Source organism: Polyodon spathula, chromosome 19 (assembly GCF_017654505.1).
Source record: "Polyodon spathula isolate WHYD16114869_AA chromosome 19, ASM1765450v1, whole genome shotgun sequence".
In the NCBI taxonomy this organism is placed as follows: Eukaryota; Metazoa; Chordata; class Actinopteri; order Acipenseriformes; family Polyodontidae; genus Polyodon; species Polyodon spathula.
The window spans coordinates 19,107,525-19,134,746 of NC_054552.1; the positions used below are offsets into that span (position 1 = coordinate 19,107,525).

General features: G+C 39.0%; 1 protein-coding gene across 1 annotated transcript; it reads left to right on the forward strand.

Annotated features, from left to right (window-relative positions):
• Positions 1-1,186: 1,186 nt before the first annotated feature.
• Positions 1,187-20,024, forward strand: LOC121294767. Its single transcript, XM_041218846.1, has 3 exons — positions 1,187-1,430; positions 9,849-13,250; positions 17,059-20,024. Exons 2-3 carry the CDS (start codon positions 9,893-9,895, stop codon positions 18,150-18,152), a joined length of 4,452 nt encoding a protein of 1,483 aa, XP_041074780.1. The 5' UTR covers positions 1,187-1,430; positions 9,849-9,892; the 3' UTR covers positions 18,153-20,024.
• The last annotated feature ends 7,198 nt before the right edge of the window (positions 20,025-27,222 follow it).

Sequence of the window (27,222 nt, forward strand, 5' to 3'; positions counted from 1 at the left end):
CACTTTGTTTACATTCAGCAACAGTCATGTGAATATGAAGTACATCTTTCAGGTGCTATAAACCCTAAGAAATCTACTTAGTCCGTCTCTTTTCTTTACAGTAAATGTCCAGTGTGAGTTAACATACTAAACTGCCAGCACCAGGTCTGATTTCAGGGAGGAACATTTGTATGCTGTTTGCAAAAATTCTGAGTGGTTCTAATTGCAATTACTCAAATACTGCGATTTTTTTATGTGTTAAGATTCTGGATCCCTATGATATTCACCAGAAACACTGTAATGGTCATTTTAAGGATATAAGAAAGCCAGATATTACCTTTGAGGTTTAAAGTTGTTCTCTTTGTTATATCACTTCATTTTCTTGAGCAGATGTTTTTAGTACTTTTCCCCGTTATCTTTAGAGGGACACTAACTCTGCTTCATGTCAAGATCTCTCACCTGATTATCTCCAACAGACATGCTGTGATCTACACTCGGCCCCTTCCTGCTTTCTCAGCTAATTCTGTTAAGGAAATATTTGTTCAGCTTTATGCATTGTGATGCTTCTACAACTAATGTTTAAAACGCCAACTGCCTACTTACAGTATAACTTATAAATACATGTGCAGCTATTTTTTAATTACACACATATGTACTGATTGACACTTCCATCTAACACCACATTCAGATATTCTCAATAGTTTATGCCACAGAATATCCCAGAAAAGCATGACTCTCTTCATGGTGTTGGTCAAGAACTGTATCCAGAAAACCAGTTAACTGGACTTTTATCCCCAAATTAGTCCTGTTACCTGACATTGTACTTTTATAAAAAACGCATTTTTGATATTGACAACTATTACTGACAATCTAAAAAAAGCTTCGATAAAACATTGGTTGTAGAAACTACAGTACATGCCATGATAAGCCAATCTGAAGAGCGTATTTGCCCTGACCTTAATGAATTTTAAGAGTAATTAAAACAGTAAACGTAATGTCATCACGACATTAACAAACAAAAAACACAAATGAAGAATACACAACAAGGTGGCCGCCATCAGAACCTCTGCCCCTGATTCAAATGAGCAGGCCTCCCTTTTTTTTTTTTTTTTTTTTTTTTTTTACTTGGCTGCTTGTAATTGGCTGCTTTGCTTTCAAAGTATCATGAGACTTCCTTTAGTCCCGGCAAAACACTCGCTAGCTCGCACATACACATAGGCAGCGTGCTGGCTGCACAGATACGGTACAGGCGAGTAGTTGCACTTCTGCAAAGGAACAACAATGCTGTGGATGTGTAGTTAACAACAGATTTGTGGACATCACACCCTGATATTTTTCAGTCGCTTCATTAATATATCCTGATATTAACCTCTAAAATGTTTTTTATGGATACGAGAAGACGCAGGTGTTTCGGCAAAAGTAGTGATCATCCTATTCGTAGCAATACAAAGGTACGGTCTTATTTTTACAGTTGTAGTTTTTGATTTGAAACTGCGTGAATGTTGTGAAATGCTTAATTTTTATGTCAATACAGCGTAATTATCCGATTGCACTTTAGTTATACGTTTCGTTTTAAACTTTGTTAATGCAAAATGTGTGTGCGCCCAGAATGTTTATAGAAATACCCCCCCCCCCCCCCCCCCTAAAAATAAATAAATAAATGAAGTCAGCTGTTTTTATTTTCAAAGTAGGCTGCTATTAAATACGTTTGGAATCAGAAATTATATATATATATATATATATATATATATATATATATATATATATATATATATATATATATATATGTGTGTGTGTGTGTGTGTGTGTGTGTGTGTGTGTGTGTGTGTTTGTGTTTACCGGTCTAAATAAATAATAGCTAGCGTGACTGAATCCTGTTTTTACTGTTTGCGCTATGCACTAACTATCATAGGTTGCCTTTGTTTTTGGCACTGTACAAATACGGTAACTTGTTTTACAGCACAGAGCTGAAGAATAGAGTTAATTACGGTAATGATTATGTTAACCGTAAATCCTAAACAAACAGGATATTGTTTCAATAGTGGAAGAGCCCTTAACTGAAGAAGAAAAAACATCGTACGTATTACTGGTGCTGCTGCACTGTAGTTTTCAGTGCGCTTTGGCTAGGTCTTTACATTTCTGCTTGGTAAACTTGTACTGGCCTCACGCTTACTTTTGGCTAATAATTAATTGTATGTGAGCGGTAAACGATACGTTTCAACTTCGATCTGGCTATTAAGAACGGTGTTTTTCACTCACGTCAATGGTTATGTTTACAACGAAAAAAAGAGGAACATGATTTTAAAATAATTCAATTTGACCATGTCATGTTGTTGTTGTTTTTTTTTTTTTTTTAAGGCCTTGGGGTTACAGCAAACTAAGTGCAGTGCCAACGGGTGCGTGTCGGTCTTGTATGGACGGCTATGCTAATTATTCTGGGAGGTCAGGTACTAACGTAAACGTGTTTTCTTTTGAAAAACGTTGTGAAGTCTTAGAATAGTATCGAGGAACCTTTTTTTTTTTTTTTTTTTTTTTTTTTTTTTTTTTTTTTTTTTTGTGAAATGCATAAGAAGTAAATTAGTGACCAGAGCCTGATGCTGTTCTGTCCATGGCTGGGATTTTTTTATTTTTATTTTTTATTCCCCAGTTTCATTTAATTGGCCTGTGCATTTGGTTTGATGTTGAGTAATCAACGTGTCTTAACACGAGATCTGCAATACAATATCAGAAGTCAGGAAGTGTATTATTTTTGTGTAAGAGATGTTTAATCTAGTCAAAATTGAACTGGCCTACCCCTCCAGGCATAAGACACTCAAAACAACATCACATTCTGATCTGTGCACGACACGATACTTGTAACGATACAGTAAATACGTGCGAAACATACAAGTGAGGAAATTATTGCTCGATTTGATAGTGCAAGTGTTTGTAAAAAAACATGTTTTGCTTTGTGATGTGATTAATCTTAACTCATACTGTAAATAATATTAATCCAATATAATAAATACAAAATCTATACAATTTCAGTTTTTGGAAACATGCTTTAAAAAAAAAACAAATAAATAAATAAATAAATAAACTATTGTATCAGTTTTGCAAAAACTTCTGAATCTCACAGGTTTAAAAATAAATAAATAAAAATAAGTTCTCAGCAGTAAATGGGGATTAGTTTTAAACCGAGTAGTGCCACCCTCTACATGGCCTCTTGTTTTACATACCGGTATAATTCAGGAATTGATTCAGTAATATGTATAAGGACTGGTAAGCAGTATGTACCTTGTATGCATGCATTAGTTTTCCACAGTACCGTAGGGACACAAATGAAATGCACTAGGGAGTGGTTGTGTTTTTAGCGCTCACAGATGCTTAAGATAGTTTTGAATGATGCAGTGTTTCCACTGTAGGTTATAGATACGGAGTAGTTAAAGTTATCATACCTGCATTGGCTCAGATCTGACATTGTCTTTTGAAGATCTGAGAACATTGTACTGATAATTAGTGGGTTTTCAACTGTAGCGGAGCAGAATACTGTGTCCGTTTACCCTTTAATGTGTGGAATCATGTGCTGAGGATGCAAACCTAATTCTCACTGACACTTAAAAATAGTGTATTAAAAAGACACACACACACAGGGAGTGGACAAAAAAATTGAAACATCAATGTAAAGTCACTTAATAGGATGTTGGGCCACCATGTACGGCCTCTATGTCATGAAATAGAGTCTACCAGCCTGTGGAATTCTGCAGGAGGGATGCGGCACCATTCTTCCACGAGAAAGTCAGTCAACTCACGCCTGGTTGATGGAAGTGGAAAATGCTGCCTCAGGCGTTGTTCCAGAATATCCCATGTATGCTCGAGTGGGTTCAGATCTGGTGACTGAGAAGGCCATTATATATGGATAACATCAATGTCATGCTCATCAAACCACTGGATGGCCACACCTGCTCTTTGAATGGAGGCATTGCCATCCTGGAAGACCCCCCCCCAGCAGGAAAGAAATTCTGCAACATGGGGTGAAGATGATCACTCAGTACCATTAAGTAGCGAAACCATGGCAGGAAAATGAGCCCCACAACATTACGGAACCACCAGAACCCTTCACTGTTGTAACCAAGCACTCGCGGCTGTATAGTTATTTAGGTTGATGCTAGGTTCTAGGTAACCAGGCCTGTCCAGCATTGTTATACGTGACCCTAAGCATGCTGGGATGTTATTTGCTTAACACATGAGCAACACATGAGCCACACCTGTGTGGAAGCCCTTGCTTTCAATATACTTGGTGTCCCTCATTTACCCAGGTGTTTCCATTTTTTTGTCCACTACGTGTATGTAATATGAAAGTTGAGATCCTCAGCAACAGGTTCTTCCAACAATTAAGGATGCACTGAATACATTTAGAGCAAAACTATTGAAACACGTTTTCGCAGACAAGATTCCAAGATAGCGAAAAAAAATTTGCATGCATGCTGACTACAATTGCAACACTTTTCTTCCAGTAACACGGTTTGGCATAACACCGGTATTTGATTTGTGCTTCAGAGTTTAGACTTAGCAACATGACTCTTAGCAAGAATTTAGGATAAGACCTTGATGCAAAACAAAAAATAAATCTATTAAGGCCACACTGTTGATTTTAAACATGCCAATGTCACAGCCTAATGCTCACCTCCGGCTAACTTTCACCCCCTTGAGAATTTGCCTAAAATACAGTTCATGAGGGTGAGCATTAGGCGGTGACACCGGCACACATGTCCAGTTTTGCCGTGTTTCTTTCCATTATTACATTTATTGCAATGGTCAACAATAACCCGCCTCCACCTAGTTCTCCGATTCGTTTCCGGCGAGCTTGACAAATATCTTCTACACACGCTGTGATTGAAACATTGGTGCAAGGCTGCTAGATTACTTATTAATAAATTCAATGCAGACACTATCAATCTATGCATGAACATTATTGTTTGCAGGCAACCATGTTTCTTTGCATGCAGTCTGACATTAAACTTAACATAAAATAAGGAAAATAGCAAGTTTGTTGTCATACCACAAGCTATAATATGATATCATAAACATCTAAGTGAAAAAAAAAAAAAAAAAAAAAAAAGCTTGCCATGCAAGTTTAAAGGAATCTTAAACTTGCTAGTCCTGCATAGAAGTATCACATTCAAAAACTCCTTTGTACCTACAGTCAAGCTGGTTGAGGCTACTTCACTGAGAGGTAAAGCACAGTTTACAGGTCAGTTACAGCCCCCTCCAGCCATCTCACATTGTAATGTCTGGCTTTAGGGGGCTCAATTTTTACGCATTTGTATTTATGTAAAATCATCATTTAAATTTTGGGCCCATATGCAGGGTGCATGCAAACCCACAATCTGGTGACGTCTGGTTATAGCATTATTTATGAGACTTATTTGACTTTGGCATTCGCTCACCCTGAAGACCAGCCATGAATATAGAAAGTGAAATACTCAGTTGTCATTGTGTTTAGCTTTAAAGTGAGTGACCTAAAATGCTAATAGGAAGGTCCAATCAAATTTAATCTGAGAGCATGAATTTACAGCAGTTTTGTCATGTAGTACTGCATATGCTAAACAAAGAACTGTGTTTAACATACATGAAAGCAATCGGCATAAAGTACATATAAATAAATATAATTACACACACACACACACACACAGAAACAGAAGATAGGAAATTCATCAATGGTGCAGCTTGACACCACAAAGGTCAGTAAATGCAATACCACCCATAACTCTGCTGCATCCAGGTTAGGCTTGTAGTATAGGTACTGAGATGTGGCAGGCAAGGTAGCATTAAGTGGTAAATGGAACAGTGAAGGTAATTGATTCTAAAACCTCAGTAACAACACCTTTTAAGAAAGAAAAGTTCCACTAAACAATGATTAGGGGAGCAGTGGAAATCTTTTTGAAACGGTTAGCAACACAGTGAAAATTTAAAGCAAGCAATAATGAACAGGTAACCATGTCAAAGATGTAAATAACACATCACAGGTATGGGAATAACGAATAAGTAGGTGCCTATGATGCACATCCACAGCACTGGGAGCCTGTGGGCCGAAATGAGTTCCAGAAGATGGCCAATGGGGAATGGTTACTTGCTGTGTTACACGGCCTGTAGCAGTGCAGAGAGCCAAACGTTCGTTGTGATAACCATATCGATTCAATCTGTTAAGGCTGACAAAATGCCAGTGTGACATGCTGCCTTTAGGGCAAGTGATTAGCTAGCTTTATTTATTTATCTTTGCTATTTAGACTGCTTTAAAATGATCAATGATTTAAATTGAATTTTTTTCTAGATTTAGTAATGTAATTTTGATATGGCTATATCGGGTGGGGGAATTTTCTGAACTGTAGTAACGTATTTATGAATGTGTACTTGAGTGAATGAAAGTAAATGGTTAACTATTGATGTTTGTTGAAAATTAATAAAAAGAAAGCTGGTAGGCAGCAGCAGCGTGTACACAGTATCTAGCACAATGCCTTGGCAACAACACCTATAACTAGGAAATGCTCCACTTAACAGACATTTCGGTTTATTTTAAGAGCTGTTGTTTTTTTTTGAGTCGCTAGTCCTCGTCTGAAGATGCTGTAGCAAACGAATGGGGACAGAAGTTCGCTGCCCGAAATGAGTCGATATCCCTGCTGTCAGCGCTGGCTTGCTTTTAGCTGGCAGCATTCTCACACAGCTGCTGGTGTTCTGGGCTTGTATCTCTGAGCCGATGTGATTGAAAAAATCTCTCAAGCACTCAAATGTGCATTCAAATAAAAAATAACTTCAAAACAAAAAATCCAATAAGCCGATTGAAAAAAATGTAATTAGTCACAGTGTTCATGTCCAAAGGACATCAGTCTATCCCCTACCATTGATGAGATATTAATGGTTGAAAATGATAACTTAAAAGTTGAAACCATAAATATCATGCTGTTATAATTTTTTTTTTTTATTAACAATATAATTTTTTTTGCACATATAAATATTGCCCATGATGAAACATGATGTACTGTCACATACTGAACTATACATGAGGAAAGCAGTCCAAGGCTGAAATTTGGTAGCCACTACTTGATAGTAATATGAGTGAAGAATGGAAGGCTCTGAAGTAGGCAATATAGAAATTAAAATATACCTGAGAGACACTGAGTGAATGGATGAGTTGCAACTAAAAGCACACTGCTAATATTCTTTTCCAGTTTCATTTAGTACTTGGTTAGATAGTATTATATACCCATATCCTTCTCAGTTTAAATTAATAATTAATTTTGGTGCATATTTAAAACTAAATGTTAGTTAAATTGTTCATGTGTATTCACAGCAGCAACACACACCTGTTTTTGATCTCCAAATTGAATGCATGCAAGTAGAGGGCAAAGGTTAATGAGCTTTGATCTCATGTACAGGGAAAACCATGTTATGGAAATTCTCGCGTCAAGAAACTGCTTTGAGGCACACAAGTATGGAGTCTACTGGAGGGAAAATGTGCCAGACTATTGTCAAAGTGCATCTATCACTTTCTACAATTTACCCATCACATTCAAATGAGTCATTTCATTTTCTTTTTAGTGATGTACATAATTAGGTGTCCTGATTAGATTATGCAGAGTAGAGAAAATCAAAATATTTAAATAACAAATAGAGGTTTCTAGTTTAGGGTTTTCAAAATATGCTGGTGACCGGTGCAATCCTCTGCTGATACACAAGGGTGCTGTATTAACACGGTACGGTAACCCCAGTTTCTTGCAATGGTTGCGTTGGTGACCAAACACGTGTGGGTACTGCTGTGTAAAAATGCAGCTTAAAATGAACAGTTGCATTTAAAACAATTTAGAACAAGAACAGCAAAAAAAAAAGTACACTTAAGGTTTGTGTGTTGCACACGCACCATTAACAAAATGCAGTGAAAAACAATTATTTGAAGGGCTGTAATGCAGGAAAAAAGCTAAATAATTAAACAAAAAAGGAAGTAAAGTTTACTGTATCAAGCTGTAAAAGTTTTTGTGAACTCCAATAAACCAACATTGTCTTTCGCCAGTCAAGTTGTAGAGTGCCTAAAAAATTTAAGTTTTGAGTCCCACAAATACATTTGTCTGTTGCGTCTTTACCGGCCGCATACTATCCCAGGTAAAATAGATTTGGTTACACTGTTTACTGTCAGGAGTTCAGGGATGATTTAATTTCACAGCAGATTCTCTCTAGTTAGATGATGAGCTGATAATATCTCTTCAGCCAAAGAAGCATGCACGGTAATTTAAGACGTTGCCATAATGAAAAACAGAATATAGCGTGAGTTTTGCACTAAAGCAGGGTCAGCTGTTGCAGGGAAAACAAATTTCTCCAAACTGACCATTTTAAGGTGAAAGCAGAATGCATAGAGACAAGTGGGACTGTAATGAGGAAGTGTACTGCTGAGAAAAAAAAACAAAAAAAAAAACTAAAACTAAAAGTTTAGGGGAAAAAAAAATAAGCATGGGAGCTGCAGCACGCTGTTTCCCATATTACAGCTACATAAAGGTGCAGTCACCAATTTCGTGCACATTTTCAGCCAGCCTGGTTAAAGCATAGCCATGTGGTGTGTAGGGCAGTTCAGACAGTCAAGGGAGTGCAGGTTTGTATCCTGGCTGTGCAAAATTGAAGGTCTTCCAAAGGGTGGATCACATTGACTGGCAGTCCAGCATGTTAGGTAGGAAAAACTGTCAAGGACTGTTTCTCCTCATCGCACAACAGTGGACACTAATAGCCTTTTCACACTTGCACACTGGAGTCGAGCCCTCACAGTTCAGCTAGCTTCACACTTGTCATTTTGTCGAGCCGAGCCGGAACCGTAACCGTATTTCACAGGAAATGAGAAATATAAACCACAGCGCAAAACAGCGTTGTGAAAAAAAATAAAAATAAAACAGGATTACAAAAAAACTAAAGATCATAACAGTAAAGCGGGTCAGACAGCAAAAAAAGTAATATTATGATTAGTTCTTGGTCACAGACCTGCAACTACCGATAGTCATTTTTTTAAAAAAATGCTATATATTAACATTGCTTGTATAAAAACAAGTTGTAAAGAAAAAATATCTTTAAATATGTTACGTTTACATTTTGTTTTTAATAGGCCTACTACATTTTTCTGAAGTGTTTACTGACAATTTTCAAATACTATCTAACATTTAAAAGTTTATTATTAGACAGTCCGCTGCCATGTTTGTAGCCTAATTTTAAATTACTTTACAATTTCAGCTTGAGTGTCTTTAAGTAAAACGACATTGGCTGAAACTCTATTGTCGTTTTTTACACAAATAAGCTTGCTTGAGTTGAAAAAAGTCATGAACGATACAAGTAGCTTCTTACACTACTTGCAATGATTAAATGAGTAGTACACAATGAAATGTGAAAGCTGCCTTTAATTTTTCTGCACTTACCACTACTTTTGTATGATGTGGAATACGTGAATGTAAACATCTAACACTAGTATGTACAGTACTCTTTCAAACAAAACGTGTTATGATTTTGAATGTACGGTTCTTAGGGCGGGATTATTGTCATTGCTTGGGCACCACTTTCTTTACAAATGAAGCACTGGCGCTGTGGTTTAGTCCATATTTCTCAATTCATGTGAGTTCAAGTGATAGAATGTAATTGGACATTCTTAGAAAAAAAAGAAAAAGCGCTATACAGTATTCTGTTGCTGCACCTCTGGGTTCCTTGATTTTCACTAGTTTCCACTAGATACTTAGTTCCATTTCTCATGTAGGCTTCTAGTTAGCATGACATTTATTTTGTTTTATGGCGATCATATTAAGCATGAACTAATTTCCTTGCTATTCTGAAATTCTCTAATGTGTGTTTCTTTTTCTCTACAGTCCCCCTTCCTTCTGTCAAGAAATCCTCAAAGAATAAAAGAACTATGATGGCCAGCAAGCGAACGCTAGGCTATGTGGACCCTCTGGTCCACAGCAAGGTCCCCCGTCTGGACACGAGAGCTGACCATGGGATAGCTACCGGCTTGTGCAATCCTGGAACTTTGCGTGGTTACTCTCCTGAGTACAGTGGGACCTACTTCACCTACTGCCTAAAAGGCCAAGATGGAGTTGACCTTCCTTTGCAATGGAGCCCCCCAGGGGCTTACCTGCAAAATGGAAGGAGCTCCATTGTCCACCCCTTGGCTTCTGAGAGGCCCCTTACCAATGGACTAGTATTCAGGTCAGAGCCGGAGATTGTTGGCCAAGCATTCCATACTGAGACGAGTTCGTCTGTTTTGGTTCAGGACCGAATTGCAAATGAGAAATGGGCAGATTTTGTTGAAAGGCACGAGAACCTTACACACAGTCCCAATGCCCCCGGACTCCATGCTCCAATGGCTCTAAGGAAGTTGGCAATGGGAAATGCCACTGGGTCCCCACAATCTGAGCATTCGGCAGTCCTGGCTGTCCCAAAGCCTGTCTACAGGAGCAGGGTTTGCTGCCCAGACCCTGGGTGCAAATCCAGAATGTGCTTCAGTATAGACGCTGGGGCTGACCGGGTTCCCGGGAGACCTTACGAGGGCGAATGGAGATCAGGGTCAGGACACTGCTATGCACCTGTGTCGTCCATGGAAAAGAGGAATGGCTTGTTTGAACCAGGGGTTCTCCAGCTGGAGCAGGGCAGTGGCAGCAGACCACATTCCAAGGATGCTGGTCAAGGAGGTTATCCAAGTTCTAGGCAGCCAGGGGCAATGAAGCTGCCCACTTTTGCAGAGCGAGACTATAACAGCCTGCCATATGATGGCCCCTCACGGCCTTTGCCCATTCCCCCCACCAAGAGTTATCGCAGCATACAGCCTGCTTCCAAAATCTATCACGACATGTCACCGTCGCCTCCAAACAACTGCCATGAAATGCAGAGGGTGAGAGTCTCTCACTCGCACATGCCTCCCCCAGTCTACCGACCGAGATCTCCTGTTTCTAAATACCCCCAGCTGCACCAGAGGCATGTGTATATCTGTCCGCAGGGAGGTCTGAACATTGAGAAAGCTGCAAGCTACAAAGATTTGGGACTGCAGCTTATGGGAGATGCTTCTCCCAACCAGCCCAGTGCAAGAAACGCCTATCCTGCAACCTCAGACCAATATTTTTTTCACACTCCCCCACCTCCGTATAGCGCAGTTTCAATGCCCTATTCAGTGGTTTCAGCAGGTGTTCGGAATGCACAGTTACAAAGGGACTATGAACTTCCTTATTCGGGATACAAAGTGCCGCTGAGCCCAGGGCATAAGGGCAGTCTTCCTGAAGGATGTGACACACACATTCGAATGGATTTTGCTGATTATCCTGTGGATTGCACTTCCCAAAATCTCCAGGTAATGCCACCACACAATGAACTTGGCAGGTACCGGCCAGCAACCAGTGCATTCCAACCTGTTCGTACATCCTACAGGCTTGAAAATCCAGCGCATATTGTCCTGAAGGATGCTTCTGTAGCACGGCTGACCATGCAAGAAAAAACATCAAATAATCTCCTGGAAGATCTGACTTCCTGCCGAATTGACTTTCACAAGGAATGGAGTACTGCTGCAGTGGGGAAAAATAGAGGGGTCATAGCAGAGCATGGAGGCCAGAAGACTAATAATAATAATAATAATAATAATAATAATAATAATAATAGTAATAATAGCAAACTAAGTAGTAAAGGGGGTGCAGGCAGTCCAATTGTAATTGACTCTCCCCCCAGAAGGGAACAAGATAGCAGCAGTGAACTCTATGAAGTCACAGTCTCCAACAAGAGAAATGAAGAAAAAAGGTCTGGGAAGGAAGACCAGAAAGCACAAGATAGTGGCAATACAGATAAATCTCGCTCTCCCTCCTCCCCCCTCATGCCTGTTATCAATAACGTATTCAGTTTGGCTCCATACAAGGCCTACCTGGAAGCATCAGGAATATTACCTATTCCAAATGGCGAAAAAGAGGAATCCTCTCCATGTTCAAGGCAAAAAACCGAAAGGCAAGCGAGTGAAAGTTTCTCAAAACAGGAAACTGAGAGGCCTGCTTCTAGGTCATCCCCAATAACTTGTAGAGAAGACGCTTGCAAAAGAGAGACAGAGGCCAAAAATGTGGCTGCTGAGTGGGGAAAAAGAGAGAGCAAACAGGCTGTCTGTGACAACAGGCAGCCAACAGCCCACTTTGATTTAAAGGCTGACAAAAGCAACTTGATGCAGCTAAACTTGGATGGCCATGTGGTGGAGGGAGAAATGGTTGGTGGCGTGCAGATGAATAGTCAGGATACTGTGCTGGATCTCAGTGTCAAAAAACCTGGCAGCCAGAGCAAACCTTTAACAGACAACATTAATGACTATAAAACCATGGATAGAGCGATCGTCCATGAGAAGAGGGAGACATTATGTAATTTTGAAAAGAAAGATTTCCAAACTGAAGTTTCGACTCCCACATCTCAGAGCCCTGTGAGCAGCAGTACAACTACTTTTATGCACAAAAAATTCCAAGTCCTTAAACCGGCCCCCACGAAGCTGGTTGTGACCCCACCTCCGCTGCAGAATACAAACAGTGAACCAACACCAACTGTTGAAAAACACCTTTCAGTCCAGTCCCTTAAGCTGCCCACTTTCAAGCTCATCCTACCAGATATCATTAAAACGGTTTCCCCTCGTGCACCGGAGGTGTCCCCTTCCTTGAGTGAGGCCGACAGCAGTATAAAGACAAACAAGCATTCTCACCGATATTTTATGGAACTTCACCAGTCCCTCAACAGATTGATTGCCAACTCCATGTCCCACACTCCTGAGGAAGAACTGAAGGGTCTACTGGCTAAAATGGAGGAGGACCATGAATACAAGTCCTTACCATCCAAGACGAAGAATATCTCCCGTATTCTGGAGGTCCTCAAAGCCCCCCGGGGTAAGGAAGTGTGGCTAAAATCCGGGGAAATCGCATCAGCCCTCAGCTGCATCCTGTCCCAACTGGAGATCTACATTTACACCAAGAACTGCCCCTTCCCCCATGTGATTCGGGCAGGGACGATTTTCATCCCTATGGTGGTGGTGAAGGAGACTCTGTTCCCACAGCTCCAGGGCTGCTCCATCGACCAGGTCCTGCAGGAGCACCGCGTGGAGCTCCGGCCCACCACCCTCTCCGAGGAAAGGCTGCTTACTCAGCTGCAGCAGCGCTGTTGCTCCTCCAAACTGAGGAGGCTTCTCTCTCTCAAGCAGCTTCCCACCATCTACCCTGACCTGCTCAGCCTGTACTACCACGACTGTGTCCACAAACACTTAGGTAAGGGAAAGTCATCATAATATATACTACCGCCTGATTTCCCGTCTTAACTGTCTCATAGAATTTTCTTATGATATAATGTGCCAAACCTGGGATGCTACAGTTCAAGAATACTTAGTACAATATGTAATCCCCTCAATGGCACTTTGAGAACATACCTGAAACTGTTTTTCTAAAAAGTTAAGCCTTCAGTGTTATAAATCGCTTTAATTTACCTCTGAATGCCTACTGCAGTTTTAATTAAACCAAAAAAAAAAAAAAACCTCGTACAAGCTTAGTCAGCAGTGTAATTTTAAATGTTATGTTGCTACACACTATTTGTGATATATAGTAAAGGCCGCTACACACAAGGTGCGATGCGACAAGCTAAAATGTGCAGCGATGCGAGAAAATGAATAGAACCTCATGCTTCTCCCTAGGCCTTTTCGGCGGGGCAAGCCCGCCCGGCGAAGTGGCTGTTGCTGTCTGGCTGAAAAAAAAACAGATCCGCCCATCTTGCAGATGCTACTGTGCCTTTAACAATAAGAATTGATTGTGATTCTAGCAGACTAGATCACTTGTGCGTTGCTGGGTGAAAATAAGTCTTGGAACCACATGACAGCTGTGTTGCGTCTCTTAATCAATCCGAGGGTTGAAGGGGTGGGTTTTCTGTGCACTTCAAGAGACTAAAATGTTAAAATGAATGCTAAAAAAATAACTGTTTATTTTCAAAGCTAGGATGTGCAGATAAATAAAAAAAAAATTAAAAATTAATGCATTTTAATTCCAGGCAACAAAAGGTGAAAATTTTGAAAGGGGGTGTAGACTTTCTATAGGCACTGCATATCCAGATTCAAGACTTGAGTGTAAACGGATCCACATTGTTGTCGTTCCAGCCCTTTCAATTAGAATAGGAATGTACATTGTGTATTCCTCATGGTTCTGTACCTAGTCAGACCTGGCCCTGCCTGGTAGGTGAATCTACTAAGCTTTCTGTTGGTTTCAGATTACTAGTTCAGTGCTGATTTGGGATAACACGTTCAAGATGAGCAGTGGCTTATTATAGAACTTTGAAGGGATTTTTAAAATCCGTCAGCCTGAGATTGTGAAGCAGGTGGCACAGGTCCTTCTCTATGCGGGTTTAGTTTACTACTTATTAATGTCATTAAGAAATTGATTCTGTCCAGTAGATTCATACTTGTTTTAGGAAAAAGGTGTTTTTTTTTTCATAAGTTTTTATCTACTTTAAGGACTGGTCAGTAAGACATTTCTATTGTTTTCCTGTAACACAACGCTATCTAGTAGACTCTTGAACACTGTGTAATCATTAACATTAAAGCTCAGGTATCTCCTATTTTCACCAACTGACTCAGGGCGGGATACATCCAGTCATAGTTGTGGGTGACCCTGGACAAGTTGAGGTAATTCAAAGCACAAGCTGACTTCTGGCTTCAGTCATTATCAAGATTTAGTGGTCCAGCACAGGATCAGAAAACCCTTAAAGCTGGAGGTCCGCAACTAAAAGAGCCAACTGCACCAGGTGTTCAGAGATATAAAGCTTTATTAGTTTGCGCAAACGAGAACAGCTCAGCACATCAGTGCTAGGAAACCCGAGCAGTGTTTTGCCATACAGAGTTAGCATACAGTTAGTATACCTTTACAGAGAGACAGGGTGGTTTCCCTTTCAACCAATAAGATGGAGCCAGCTCAGCTGGGGTAACAACAGGGGGGGACAGGTATTTACGAGGTAATACAATAAAGATCAACTGATAAGCTGGAGCCAGCTCAGTTGGGGTAATTAACAACAGGGGGGGACAGGTATTTACGAGGTAGTGAGAAGTCAACTCAGTAGGTGGTAATGCAATAAAAGTTTAGGTGGAATGTCATGTTCCATTTGTCCTACCACCCATAGTTTGGTTCCCAGCTACACATCTGCAGTTTAATACATTTAGTTTATTTATATAAACTTAATAGATCACAAACTCAGAAGATTTTAAAACATACAACTCGGTGAATAAATGTAGTACAGGGTCGCAACAAACATGTACAGGAATGGTTCTATGGAATTATTCCCCTACAATACGCTGTGGGTGTGCTTTTGTATGTACACTTTTAGCAGTGCTAGGTTGGGAGGGGAGGGGAGGGGAGGCGAGGCTTGACGTTGTGATGTTAATCACCAGCACTGGAACTCCTGAGCATAGATCGCCAGACGCCTGCTTCGCCCACCCTGTATCAGCAGATTCGCTGGTGCCCGTGTGAGCTGAGGTTGATATTTAAGAATGGTCTCAAAATAACTTGTGAAAGTTAGTAACCTGAGTGTGAAGGTTGTTGCCAGTTAAATGTGCACATTTTAGCCTTAGCAGGAACGCTGAAGTATCTTTTAAGCAGCCATTTAATTCTGCCTTAACATTAATAATGTCATAGTCCAGGAAGCTACTACTCTCGATGTAGTTATCTACTGCATTCAGAGTCTCGTCCCACTAGCACTAGGTTGTTGGATTTGCAGAAAGCTACAAAAACTTCCTTTCTCTGTCTCCTGTGCTGTCCCTTTTAAACTATACTACACTAATGAAAAATAATAAAACAATAATATTGTATTCCTTGTTGATCGCCTTGCTATAGCAATATGAAGCATCCCGACTGTCTCCAAACACAGAATATTCTATTTATTTTATAGATTTACCTTCCAATAATTAAGTTGACAGATAGGTAAATTGGTAGGCTGAAGGGATAAAGATGGCACAGAGAAAGAATGCATTTGCTTATTCATCAGTCACAAACATGCATTACAAGGGAGTGGATTCAAACGTGCTTTGTTTAGGTTATTGAAAACCCAGACTTATTGGTCATGTCTTTCTGGCAGTTCCCAGACATGCTACAATTAGCTGCCCGCCGTGTCTGTGATCCGTTCTCTAGCTACTGCATGCAATACATTCACAATTGACCATTGAGACTCTGGGAACAAATGAAGTACAAGAAGCTGATAACATGTGAACTCCAGCTGTGCAGCAAAATTGCTATGTGTATTCTTTACACATTCAATTTAAATATCATATGTAATTCATATTTTTATCAATTTGTAAAACACCCAGTATGCAGCTTATCTTGAGGGCTGGTTGATGCTTATCTATTCTGTGTAAGCACTGATGTGAGTGCAGTCATATTTAATAATTTTTACCTTGATAGGCTGCAGAATTTAGAAGAGTGAGTGGATGTTTTATTCCCCTGTATAGCTGCAAAAGCAAAGTAGGGTCAATTCAAAAGGACATCCCTGTAATTTTCATTTGCAGTTATATATCGAAAATATACTGGACCACCTCTTGGTAATTTTTATAGTGCTTTCAAAGTGTTCAGCCCAATGTGATTCAGTGCTGCTTAATTTGATATTCAGCGACCCATCCAACTTTCCAAAACTTCTTAAACTCCTAACTGATTAATAACAATCTTGCTTTCCAGTACAATTAGACAGTATAATGAAGCTGGCAGTAGTCACTCTGTGTTGACTAATTGAGCTGGGATATAGCTAAATATAATTAATATGATTTGTTTGTTTGCTCAGTGAAGAATATGTTTAACACAGTATTTGCTAGTTCTGGGGAATTGTGGCTTTCCACTATTTACTTTTGTCTCTTGTGATTAGTTGAACGGGTTTACTTTTTAAAACAGTTCTCCTAATGGATCTAAAGATCTTTCAGTTATCAGAACTTGTCCAGATTGCTTTGTTGGTTGTGTCCAGCCCTTACAAAGATTTCTTCAGTCGCATGATCTTTATTTTGTGTGCTTGCAAATGGATGTTTTGTACTGACAGGGTGGCTCTTTTGTCTTTCAGATTCCCACAGTGGATTGAAGGAAGAGTGGGGAGCACCTCCAACAGTAAACATCTTTAACCAAACAGTGAAAAGGGAGCATTCACAAACTGAGCATCAACTGCCTAACAAGAGAACCCCAAGGGGATTAAAGAGCAGCAAGAGAGGAGAAATTCACTTCAAAGGGAATAGAAAGGGCAGAAGAAAAAATGGCTTAAACAGAACTTTTGTGGGGAAGGGAAATGACGATTCAGAGCTTGATTCGAATAATGAGGTGAGGAGTGATCTTGAAAACTCGACCAATGCAGAAGAGTCTTGTCACGAGTGGGACAAGTCAGAAATGTTAGAGGTCAAACTTGAGGAAGCTTCCCCTGAGGAGGTGGAGATGCCTGAGGGCAAAAGAGGAATGTCTTCCTGTATGGAGCCAGAGGTGCCTGATGTTAAACCACTAAGAACAGATCAGGAAGCCAGTAAGTCCCCAATGATGGTACAGAAGAGCTGCAGTGGCCTGGTGCTAAAGTTGAAACGGGTACTATTTAAAAGCAAACCTGGGGAGAGAGGCCAAAAGTATTGCCCAGAGCCAGACTCTGGAATAAAGGGGCAGCTGAGTTCAAGCGGAGGAGAGGTGCAAGAACTCCAGAATCCTCCCGACCCAGAGGTACCTCTGGGGAAAGTCCAGCCTGACGTCCCCCAGCAGAAGAAACGAGCAGCTGGTACTGCAGAAACTATGCGGCCCACACGCAGCAGCTCCAAGGTATTGCGCCTTCGCAGCTCTGTGGTGCAAATAAAATTCCACCGCCTCCTGACAGTGCACCGTAACTCACTACACCACAGTGCCCGCCGGAGGAGAGCAATGCTGCGACCGGCGGTCCAGAGGGTCAGGCCAGCCACGGAAATGAACTACCCTGCCCTGGTGGGCAAGCGGATCAGACACCTCTATGAAGAGAAAGATAAGTCTGAGGTTTGGTACCATGGGGTGGTGGTACGAGTGCACGAGGAGCACAGCAACCCCTTAAAGACAGTCTATGAGGTGCAATATGACAGTGAGCCAGAGTGGCAGTACTATTTGGAGCTTCTTCAGGATTATAAGAAGGGGTGGCTGAAAGTGGAGGACTAAAGGACTATTTGTTTGTATTTTGTGTGTGTGTGTCTCTTTGTGTGAGTTAAGAGTTGGGACCCAACTTACCATATGTACTACAAAGTTCAGTTTAGATATTTTTTTTATCTGCATGCTATGTTTGCAGTGCTGTCATTGCTTTGCTCTTGTGCACCAGTGGAGGACCCAGGGGGTAGTAAAGATGGACAGAGCTGAAGCAGTGGGAACTTAAAGCTCACTGTGCTACACCAGCAAACCCACTGCACAAAAGCAAAGCAATTCTGACACTCTTAAGAATTCATTGTAGGGTATTGGAAACAACTAATGTGGGTTTGAGCATTGGGATTCAGTCTTATTTTTAAATGTTTGCCTGTAGTGTACAGTAGGAGTGAATCTAGTAAAGGAGATGCTAAAAATGTCACCTGGAGAAGTTACCCATAATGGCCTTTTTTTTTTTACCCTTGAAACACCATTACAAGATGATTTCAGATTATGGGTATTGTAATGTAGAAATTCTCTTCCATGGGATTAAAAAAAAAAAAAAACTTTAAACTGATGGATATCGCTGTCATGACAGTTTTAAATGTTCCTTAAGAGTATGCAGGGTGTAGTACTAAAGAAAGAAATGTCACTGTGACCTGAAAGTTCTGCATTTTGAAAAGTCGTTCCTCCACACGGAGGCAAAACAGAACTTGGTGATACTTTCCCTTTTTATCAGTGCCCTTCGGAATCGGCCGATAGCAACTAGCAGTTTGTCTTGCAGTTGCCTGTGTTTGTTGCTGTGGTTTCAAAGGTGAGGAGCTGAAGCGTGTAGCTGTGAGTGAGATGTTAGCATGGCTCACACAGTTAAATATAATTTTTAGCAGCTTTTCTTCTATTCTTTAAGCATAAGTTTAAAACAAAACAAAAAAAAAAAAATTAATCAACCTGCTTATTTTTCTTCATTCTGTGTGGGGATTTTTTTTAATCATTATTTTATTTCGTAGACTCCTTTATCAAAGGGAACTTACAGAGACTAAGGTGTGAACTAAGCATCAGCTACAGAGCCACTTACAGCAACGTCTCACCCGAAAGACGGAGCTGAAGGAGCAGAGTGTGAGCTGGTATTTGAACCAGAGACCTCCTGGTTACAAACCCTTTTCTTTACCACCGGACCACACAGTCTTTTGAAGAAAGAAGCTTCTGCAAATGTATTTCTCCAGGCCTGACATTAAAGGTTATTGTCATGACACCCTGATAAGCACTAGGGATGGGAGTGTGTACTTGTTCGGATAATTGATTAGAAAATTAATTGTATAATCTGTCTTGTATTGCAACAAATATATACGTGGTCTGAACAGACCCATTAACTATGCTAAGCCTGCCGCTGCACCATAAGGTATTGCTATAAATACATATTACATAAATCATCATTTCTTTAAATTCTCTAAATTGTTCAAGCTCATGATAGATAGAGGCATTCTTTGTGATACCGATACTGTAGCTAATTAATAAGAGACCTCAAAATAGAGGTGTTTTACAATGTGGTATTACAAGGCTCAAAGTTAACGTATATATGGTAGCATTTTGCTATGCCAAACTCTTAATTTGCTACTATTATTATTTTTTTGGCTTTTTTTATGCAGTAGAATTTCTGATACCTTACGCTGCAGTTTATATGACCGACCCTGAGTGAACATGTACATAATTAATTATCTATTTTTATCTATCTATCTATCTATTATTTGTATCTTGCCCCATGTAGATGCACGCAAGGTACCTGAGCAACGTGGATATAATTTCAATTAATGAAGTTTATTCTTTCTCTCAAAAGTACAATTAAATAACTCTTAAAAACATTATGACTTTCTAAGATAACAGGCAGTGTGAATAAAATGCTAATTTAATCTGTCATGGAGAATGGTGGCTCTGGTTTTGTTAGAATATTAACTCTGGCTTCACCTGTGAATAATGAACACGTAATAGGTAGATAATTATTATGTTATCAAAATTCTGACTATGAAGTTAGATGTAGATAGATATATAGAGTGCCCTGTCAAAATCCTTGATATCCCTTATTCTATTATTACTACTTAGATAATTTCTTCAAAATTTTACATGTTACATGAATCTTAAATATAGCGGTACTGTGCTGGAATTAGCTTTCATTTTCAAAACGGTGCGGTTGTAGTTGTAACCTTTTATAATTTATGAGATCATACAGAAATGCAGGATTTGATGATTTTTTTTTTTTTTTAATTGCTGTCTTTATAGTGTGTGAATTTGTTAGTTGCTGAAATCTAAGTCAACAACTGAAGGCAGATAAGAGGATAATTTTGTACCATGTAATTTGTGCTGATGAAACAACCTGGTTAACTGTACTGATGGCATGTCAAATGCTTGGATGACAGATAGATATGGTTACATTTTTGTAAAACTAAGATAAAACAAAATGCATTTTGACAAGGAATTGCATTAGTTCTATTACTTAGTTGATCACAAGGTGGTTTCAATAAATACTTTCTGATTTTAAATATAGGTCTACTACTATGTGATAGTTTGGGATATTCAGTCTGTTTAAAACAGTGGGTGTGTGTTTATGTATAAATAAACAAACAAACACACACCTATTGTTTTAAATAGACTGCTCCAAATAAGACCATTTTGCTACCTACTTTCCTAACTACTGCTTTAACTTCTAGCCCTGGGTGTTGTTGCCAGTCATGATATAATTTTATTTATTTATTTATATTTTTTTTACCCCCAGTTTTTCTCCCCAATTTGGTATGCCTAATTATTACCTGTATCCTTGGCTCAAGCCTGGCTCCACAATGAGGCCACCAGACCTATAGTGAAGGAGAACAACACAGATCTGGAGGTGCCACTGCAGAACCACAGGTGCCTTATCAGCCACAGGGGTTGCTGCTGCTTGGTGAGCTGTGAATTCCCCTGCCAGCCTAAGCCCTCCCTACCTGGACAGTGTTCTGCCAATTGTGTGCTGCCCCCTAGGAACTCCTGGTTGGCTGTGACATAGCTGGACTTGAACCTGTGATCCTCAGGCTATAGGGCACATCTATGTGGTGCACCTTTGCTGGATGCGCCACTTGGGAGCCCCTATTATTTATACTTAAACTACTGTGGTTAATTTTTATAAGCAAGTCGATACCAAACGGAACGTGAACGATATTGCAGCCAATAGCTTCACAAATTCCAGTTTAATGTTGAAAAAAGGTGACAAACCAGTAAAATTCACACTTTGCATAAAAAGACTGATTTACATGAACAGCATTGGGACCCTTTTACTATATGACATTCAATGATTTAACATTGACTCTACAACATTTGTGTAGCAAAACGTAGACCAGGACTGGGAAGTATGAACTGTATTTAATGATATGTTCATGTAAATATGTATGCATACTGTACTTCAATTACGAGAAGCTACTTATTGCACTGTCATAGTTCTGCTATTTGTTGTAATTTTTTTATGTATTCAATTTTGGTATTATGTAACCATTGTTTTTAGCCAGTGGCATGTTGATGTAAAGTATAAGTGTCATCGTTCAATCGTTTAGAATGTGTATGTGATTATTAAAATATACAGGAATGCCCGTCTAAGCACTAGTCTTGGACTACCATGCCAAGGGTAACATTATGTAGGTCAAGATTTGTGCAAATTGAAGTATGCGAAACCAGCGGAGAATGGCTTCTGAAAGCCATTACATGCAACGTAATTTCAGATTAGTCAATGATTTTACCCCAAAGTTTAGTCTGCTCCATTTTCAACTATGTACCGTTGAGTCCCACTGATTGAGCTCCCTTTAACAACAGCTCTTAGTGTTTTTAAAAAACACTTCGCCCTACCTTACATCACTTCAGGCGTAGGTCTCTTTACTAATATTTGTCATTTGAGTAACCTTAAATGGTTTGTTTTTATTGGAAAGAAATGTGTTCACGTGTTGTGTGTGGTATTTTTTTTTCAGTAAATTTCCCTGTCCCAAGAGTTTTGTTTTTTTTTCCCTGTCTGAATGTGTTGGAAACATCACAAAATGCTTAGAGTAAAGGTTTGTTTTTGTTTTTATTTCCCCCCCTCAGTCTTAATATTACATGTTCCATTCTGTTTTGAAGTACATCTTCAAGTACAATTGGAGAAATCATCTTTATCAGCCCCTCTTTCCTGGTGCTGAAACAGATTTCTGTAATTTCTTTGCTCAATATTTGATAGTTTCCAACATTCAGACTGGACAGATTTTTCCTGGAATACTCAAAATCAGAAATGTTTATATTACTGTGGAGTCCTTATTTTTGTACTATTTAACATAGTGTTGATGATTTTTTTTATTTTTTTTTTTAAGGTTTTATTTAAATTCAGATTCTGTGAATTTAGAAACGCTTCACACCCCGTAGCGAGGCAGTAGTTCTAGGATTCGTACTGCTAGACCGGTGTTGTGTATAAACTTTGTACAATAAGCTCTCCAAGTACAGTATGTTCGCTTTATTTTGTACTTTAATAAACCTTTGCCACATACAAACTGTTTTGTTTAACTATTTGAAATCTAAGATGGAATATATGTAATTACAGAACACATACATATATATATATATATATATATATATATATATATATATATATATATATATATATATATATATATATATATATATATATAATATAATATATATAATATATATATATATATATATATATAGATATGTGTTATATACCATATATGTGTGTGGTTGGTGTGTGTGTGTATATGTTTTCAAGTGGACAATAATACCATAAAGTCAATATGTTATGTTTCTTTCAAAGGAATACAGTTTTAAACTTTATCTAACTACTGACTGATAAAGCAAGCATTTGTTCTTTTAGCTCTCTCTCTTGATCTCTGAGATTACCAGCAGTGTTGTAATCAAAGGGGCCCCTTTGTTTCATCTGTATCTGTAGTTGGATTGGGAACAGAGGACCTTTTTGACGGCTGCACCCTGACACTAGCCTGAAACCAATTGCTATATTAATGCTTTAAATGCTTAACATGCTGTGACAGAGTAGCCAAATTGAGGAGACTCAGAGACAGAAAGTGCAGCAAATGAAATACGTTTAATTAAATAATTATCAAACAAAAGGGCACGATGGCCAAATGCAGACACAAAACAGTCTAAACAATAGCTAATAAACAAGCAAAAACACAGCTAACACACTCTCACTCACCTCTACCAAACGGGTCCTCTCATTCTCACAAACACCAATTAACACTCCCAACACTCCCTTTTATACAGCTAATTGGGCAATTCACACCTCGTCAGCTGCAGCACCCTTCACACATTCCTCACACAAACTCATTCACTCACATCAACTCTAAAACACCACAAAACCACAAACAGGCTGCACCCTGTCACACGTGCCCACTATGGTTGGACTTCCACCACAGCGAGAGCTTTCCCAGAATGCACACAACACTTCTTGGTGGATGGAGATATTTGTTTCCACAGCAGCAGTGCAATGCTTTACACTTTCACCAACAGTTCACCTGTTCAATGGTTATTTTTAATGGGTGTTCCACCTTGTGTTAGATTTTTCAAAACGTCCGTAGCACAACTATCTTCAGATGAAGTTTCTTCAGGAACAAGTTGGGCATTGATTTTAGTGGCTTGTGAGCAGTTGGAGATAGTAATTGCTGAGGAATAGCCAGACATGTCTGTCAAACCTGTCACTGGTTACCCGTGATGTCTTCCCTAAATACCTTTGAGTGTTATGAAGTCATACTATGGTTCGGATATGTTTCAATCCAATACAAGCAGTACTTTCTTGTGGGAGGCACACAAAGCGAGATGTCACAGATCTCTAACGTGGTATTTTCCCAGATGGACAGAAATTAAATAGTTGGTGCCTTGATCAAAATAAAATGGGAACACTTCTACGTAATCCACCAGGGGTGCTATATAGTGGAACATCAATGACTTTGTTTACAATACAAAAAGGACAAGTCGGTAGGATGGGGATTTTCTATAAATGGAACTTACCATAGAGGGTATTATTGCAAAAATGAACTTGTCTTTTACCCCATTCTTTTTCCATCTGTATCGACTCCTCTGTAGGCCCACTTGGAAACAAAGTCCTGTTAAAGCTAAAGCGACTTCCATTGTAAATAACCCATGTATGCAAAACTCCCATTCCCATGTCCTTTTTGTAAAGAAATGCATTCATATTTAAGTTTATAGCACCCCCTAGGGGACGATTTACAAGGGTTCCCACCAGGGGAAATCAATTGTGTTTGCTTTAAAAAAAAAAAAAAAAAAAAAAATGCATACCAGAATTTCAGTAAAATAAACAAGCACTTTAGATGGTGCTGCTAGGGGTGATGGTGTGGCTCCTGCTGTTATGCTGCAGACCCTGTGATCTGTGCTGGAGAGGTCTTAGTTCTGTGCCTGTTTATGTGCTCTGTGTAATAGGCTCTTTATTTTTGTGTGTGTATTTGTCATTTTATTTTAACATTCGTGGAACTTTCCAGCTTTATTTGTATTGTTAATTTTAAACAAATAAAATGATGTACATGAGAGAAATAATACACAGTAAAGTATAAATACAAGAAATAAACAAAACGAGTACATCAAGAATTTAATCCCCACTGTCAGACAGCATGTAAGAAGATGTTCTAGGTTCAAAACATGCACCGTTATTCTTTCCATTCATTCATTGTGGATACATTTGAACCTTTCCAGAAATTTACAATAAGATACTTGAGCACCAAGAAAGACTATAAAGAAACCCAGGTCATATGATGATGTTTGTACACTGGTGCTGAACTACAAAAATCCAGTAGACAGAACCTTGGGTGGATATTATGATCACAGGAATATGCAACTGGAATATGATCACATTTATTACGCCAGGTTGGATTTGTCATTCTGCAGGATCAGAAGGCATGTACCGGTTTGTGATATTTTTCACATATAGGAGAAACACTTGATAATAACATTTATTTAACAGACAGGTTAGAGTTTGAGATAATGTTAGTGTGGTCCATCCAGAGGCCTGCCCACTCATGGTATGTAATACGTATACCCCATACTTATATATATAACCCAGGATTCCTAAGTGAACCATCAGTAATATGTGTAGATTTCGACATGGAAGCATCTGCCAACCAAGCATCTAATATTAAAATTGTGTCGGGTCTGCTGTCTGGCCATCTTGACAGAAACTGATTTCTGTATGTTACAGAATAGGCAAAACCCAAGGCAAGTGCATCAAACGCTTGTATATGAGTGTTTTGTTACAAGACTTGTTAGTCTGTTATGCAACAGTACTGCTATTCAGCAGTTCTACACAGAAGGTGGACAAAGCCGTATACTGTTTCATTTACTTGGAAATTACAGTTGACGGGCATTGGGTAGATCTAAAAGGTGGTATTTGTAATTTTATTACATTTATTGAAAGTACTGTATAAAGATAGTTATTAACACACGTTTTACAATATTTAAATAGAGAAAAATGAATACGTGTTTTCAATAAAACTTTGTTTTAAAGTTACAGTAATTTGGGAAATCAGATCTACAGGCACTAGACTTACCTATTTATTTTAAAGCGAACTTGGTTTTAGGATAAACTGCAACTAATCGTACCTTAAACAACCATTTAATAAATGCAACTATATGTAATCATATGTTGGGTTGGGTTGTTGGGTACAAAGTGTTAATATTAGTATTGATGAGCAGGATCAGTCAACTGGCTATGCTGGTTTGCGGGATTGTAATGCTTTTAAAGAAAATGCTCACTTTATCATCTTTGTCCTATAAATTATTTTTCTATATTTTGTAATCAGTACATACATCATCAAATATGTGTGAAAAAATAATTAAAACAGAGCAAGGGAAAATTCGATCATTTCAAGCAAAGGGACATTATATATTTGTTCTAAAGCCCATGAACGTGAAATCAATGTTATACAATGAGATCATTAAACTTTAAAACCTCATTCATACACTACTTCATTGTGTATTGAGTAAAAAATAACCCACGACAGGGTGTGCAGTAAGACAATTCTTACCGCATGCCCTGGGTGGGTTGTGAGGCACAAGGCCACAGGCCGAGTGCCTTCATTCATCCAGGAAGTGTGGTAAGAATTGTCTTACCGCACACCCTGGAGTGGGTTATTTTGCTTATAAAATGGCTACATTTTTTTAAAAAAATAATTACACAAACTGGCTTTTTTAAGGATATATATATATATATATACACACACACACACACACACACACACACACACACACAGCTCTGGAAAAAATTAAGAGACCACTGCAAAATTATCAGTTTCTCTGGTTTTACTATTTATAGGTATGTGTTTGGGTAAAATGAACATTTTTGTTTTATTCTATAAACTACTGACAACATTTCTCCCAAATTCCAAATAAAAATATTGTCATTTAGAGCATTTATTTTCAGAAAATGACAACTGGTCAAAATAACAAAAAAGATGCAGTGTTGTCAGACCTCGAATAATGCAAAGAAAATAAGTTCAGATTCATTTTTAAACAACACAATACTAGTGTTTTAACTTAGGAAGAGTTCAGAAATCAATATTTGGTGGAATAATCCTGATTTTCAAGTACAGCTTTCATGCGTCTTGGCATGCTCTCCACCAGTCTTTCACATTGATGTTGGGTGACTTTATGCCACTCCTGGCGCAAAAATTCAAGCAGTTCGGCTTTGTTTGATGGCTTGTGACCATCCATCTTCCTCTTGATCACATTCCAGAGGTTTGCAATGGGGTTCAGGTCTGGAGATTGGGCTGGCCATGACAGGGTCTTGATCTGGTGGTCCTCCATCCACACCTTGATTGACCTGGCTGTGTGGCATGGAGCATTGTCCTGCTGGAAAAACCAATCCTCAGAGTTGGGGAACATTGTCAGAGCAGAAGGAAGCAAGTTTTCTTCTAGGACAACCTTGTACTTATACAATATTGATTTCTGAACTCTTCATAAGTTAAAACATTAGTATTGTGTTGTTTAAAAATGAATCTGAACTTATTTTCTTTGCATTATTCGAGGTCTGACAACACTGCATCTTTTTTGTTATTTTGACCAGTTGTCATTTTCTGCAAATAAATGC

What these genes read in the sequence shown, in the direction of transcription:
- LOC121294767 (XM_041218846.1), top strand. Translation starts at nt 9,893, where the DNA reads ATGATGGCCAGCAAGCGAACGCTAGGCTATGTGGACCCTCTGGTCCAC. An exon ending in CTGTGTCCACAAACACTTAG is followed by an intron (nt 13,251 to 17,058) that starts GTAAGGGAAAGT and finishes TTTGTCTTTCAG; the next exon opens with ATTCCCACAGTGGATTGAAG.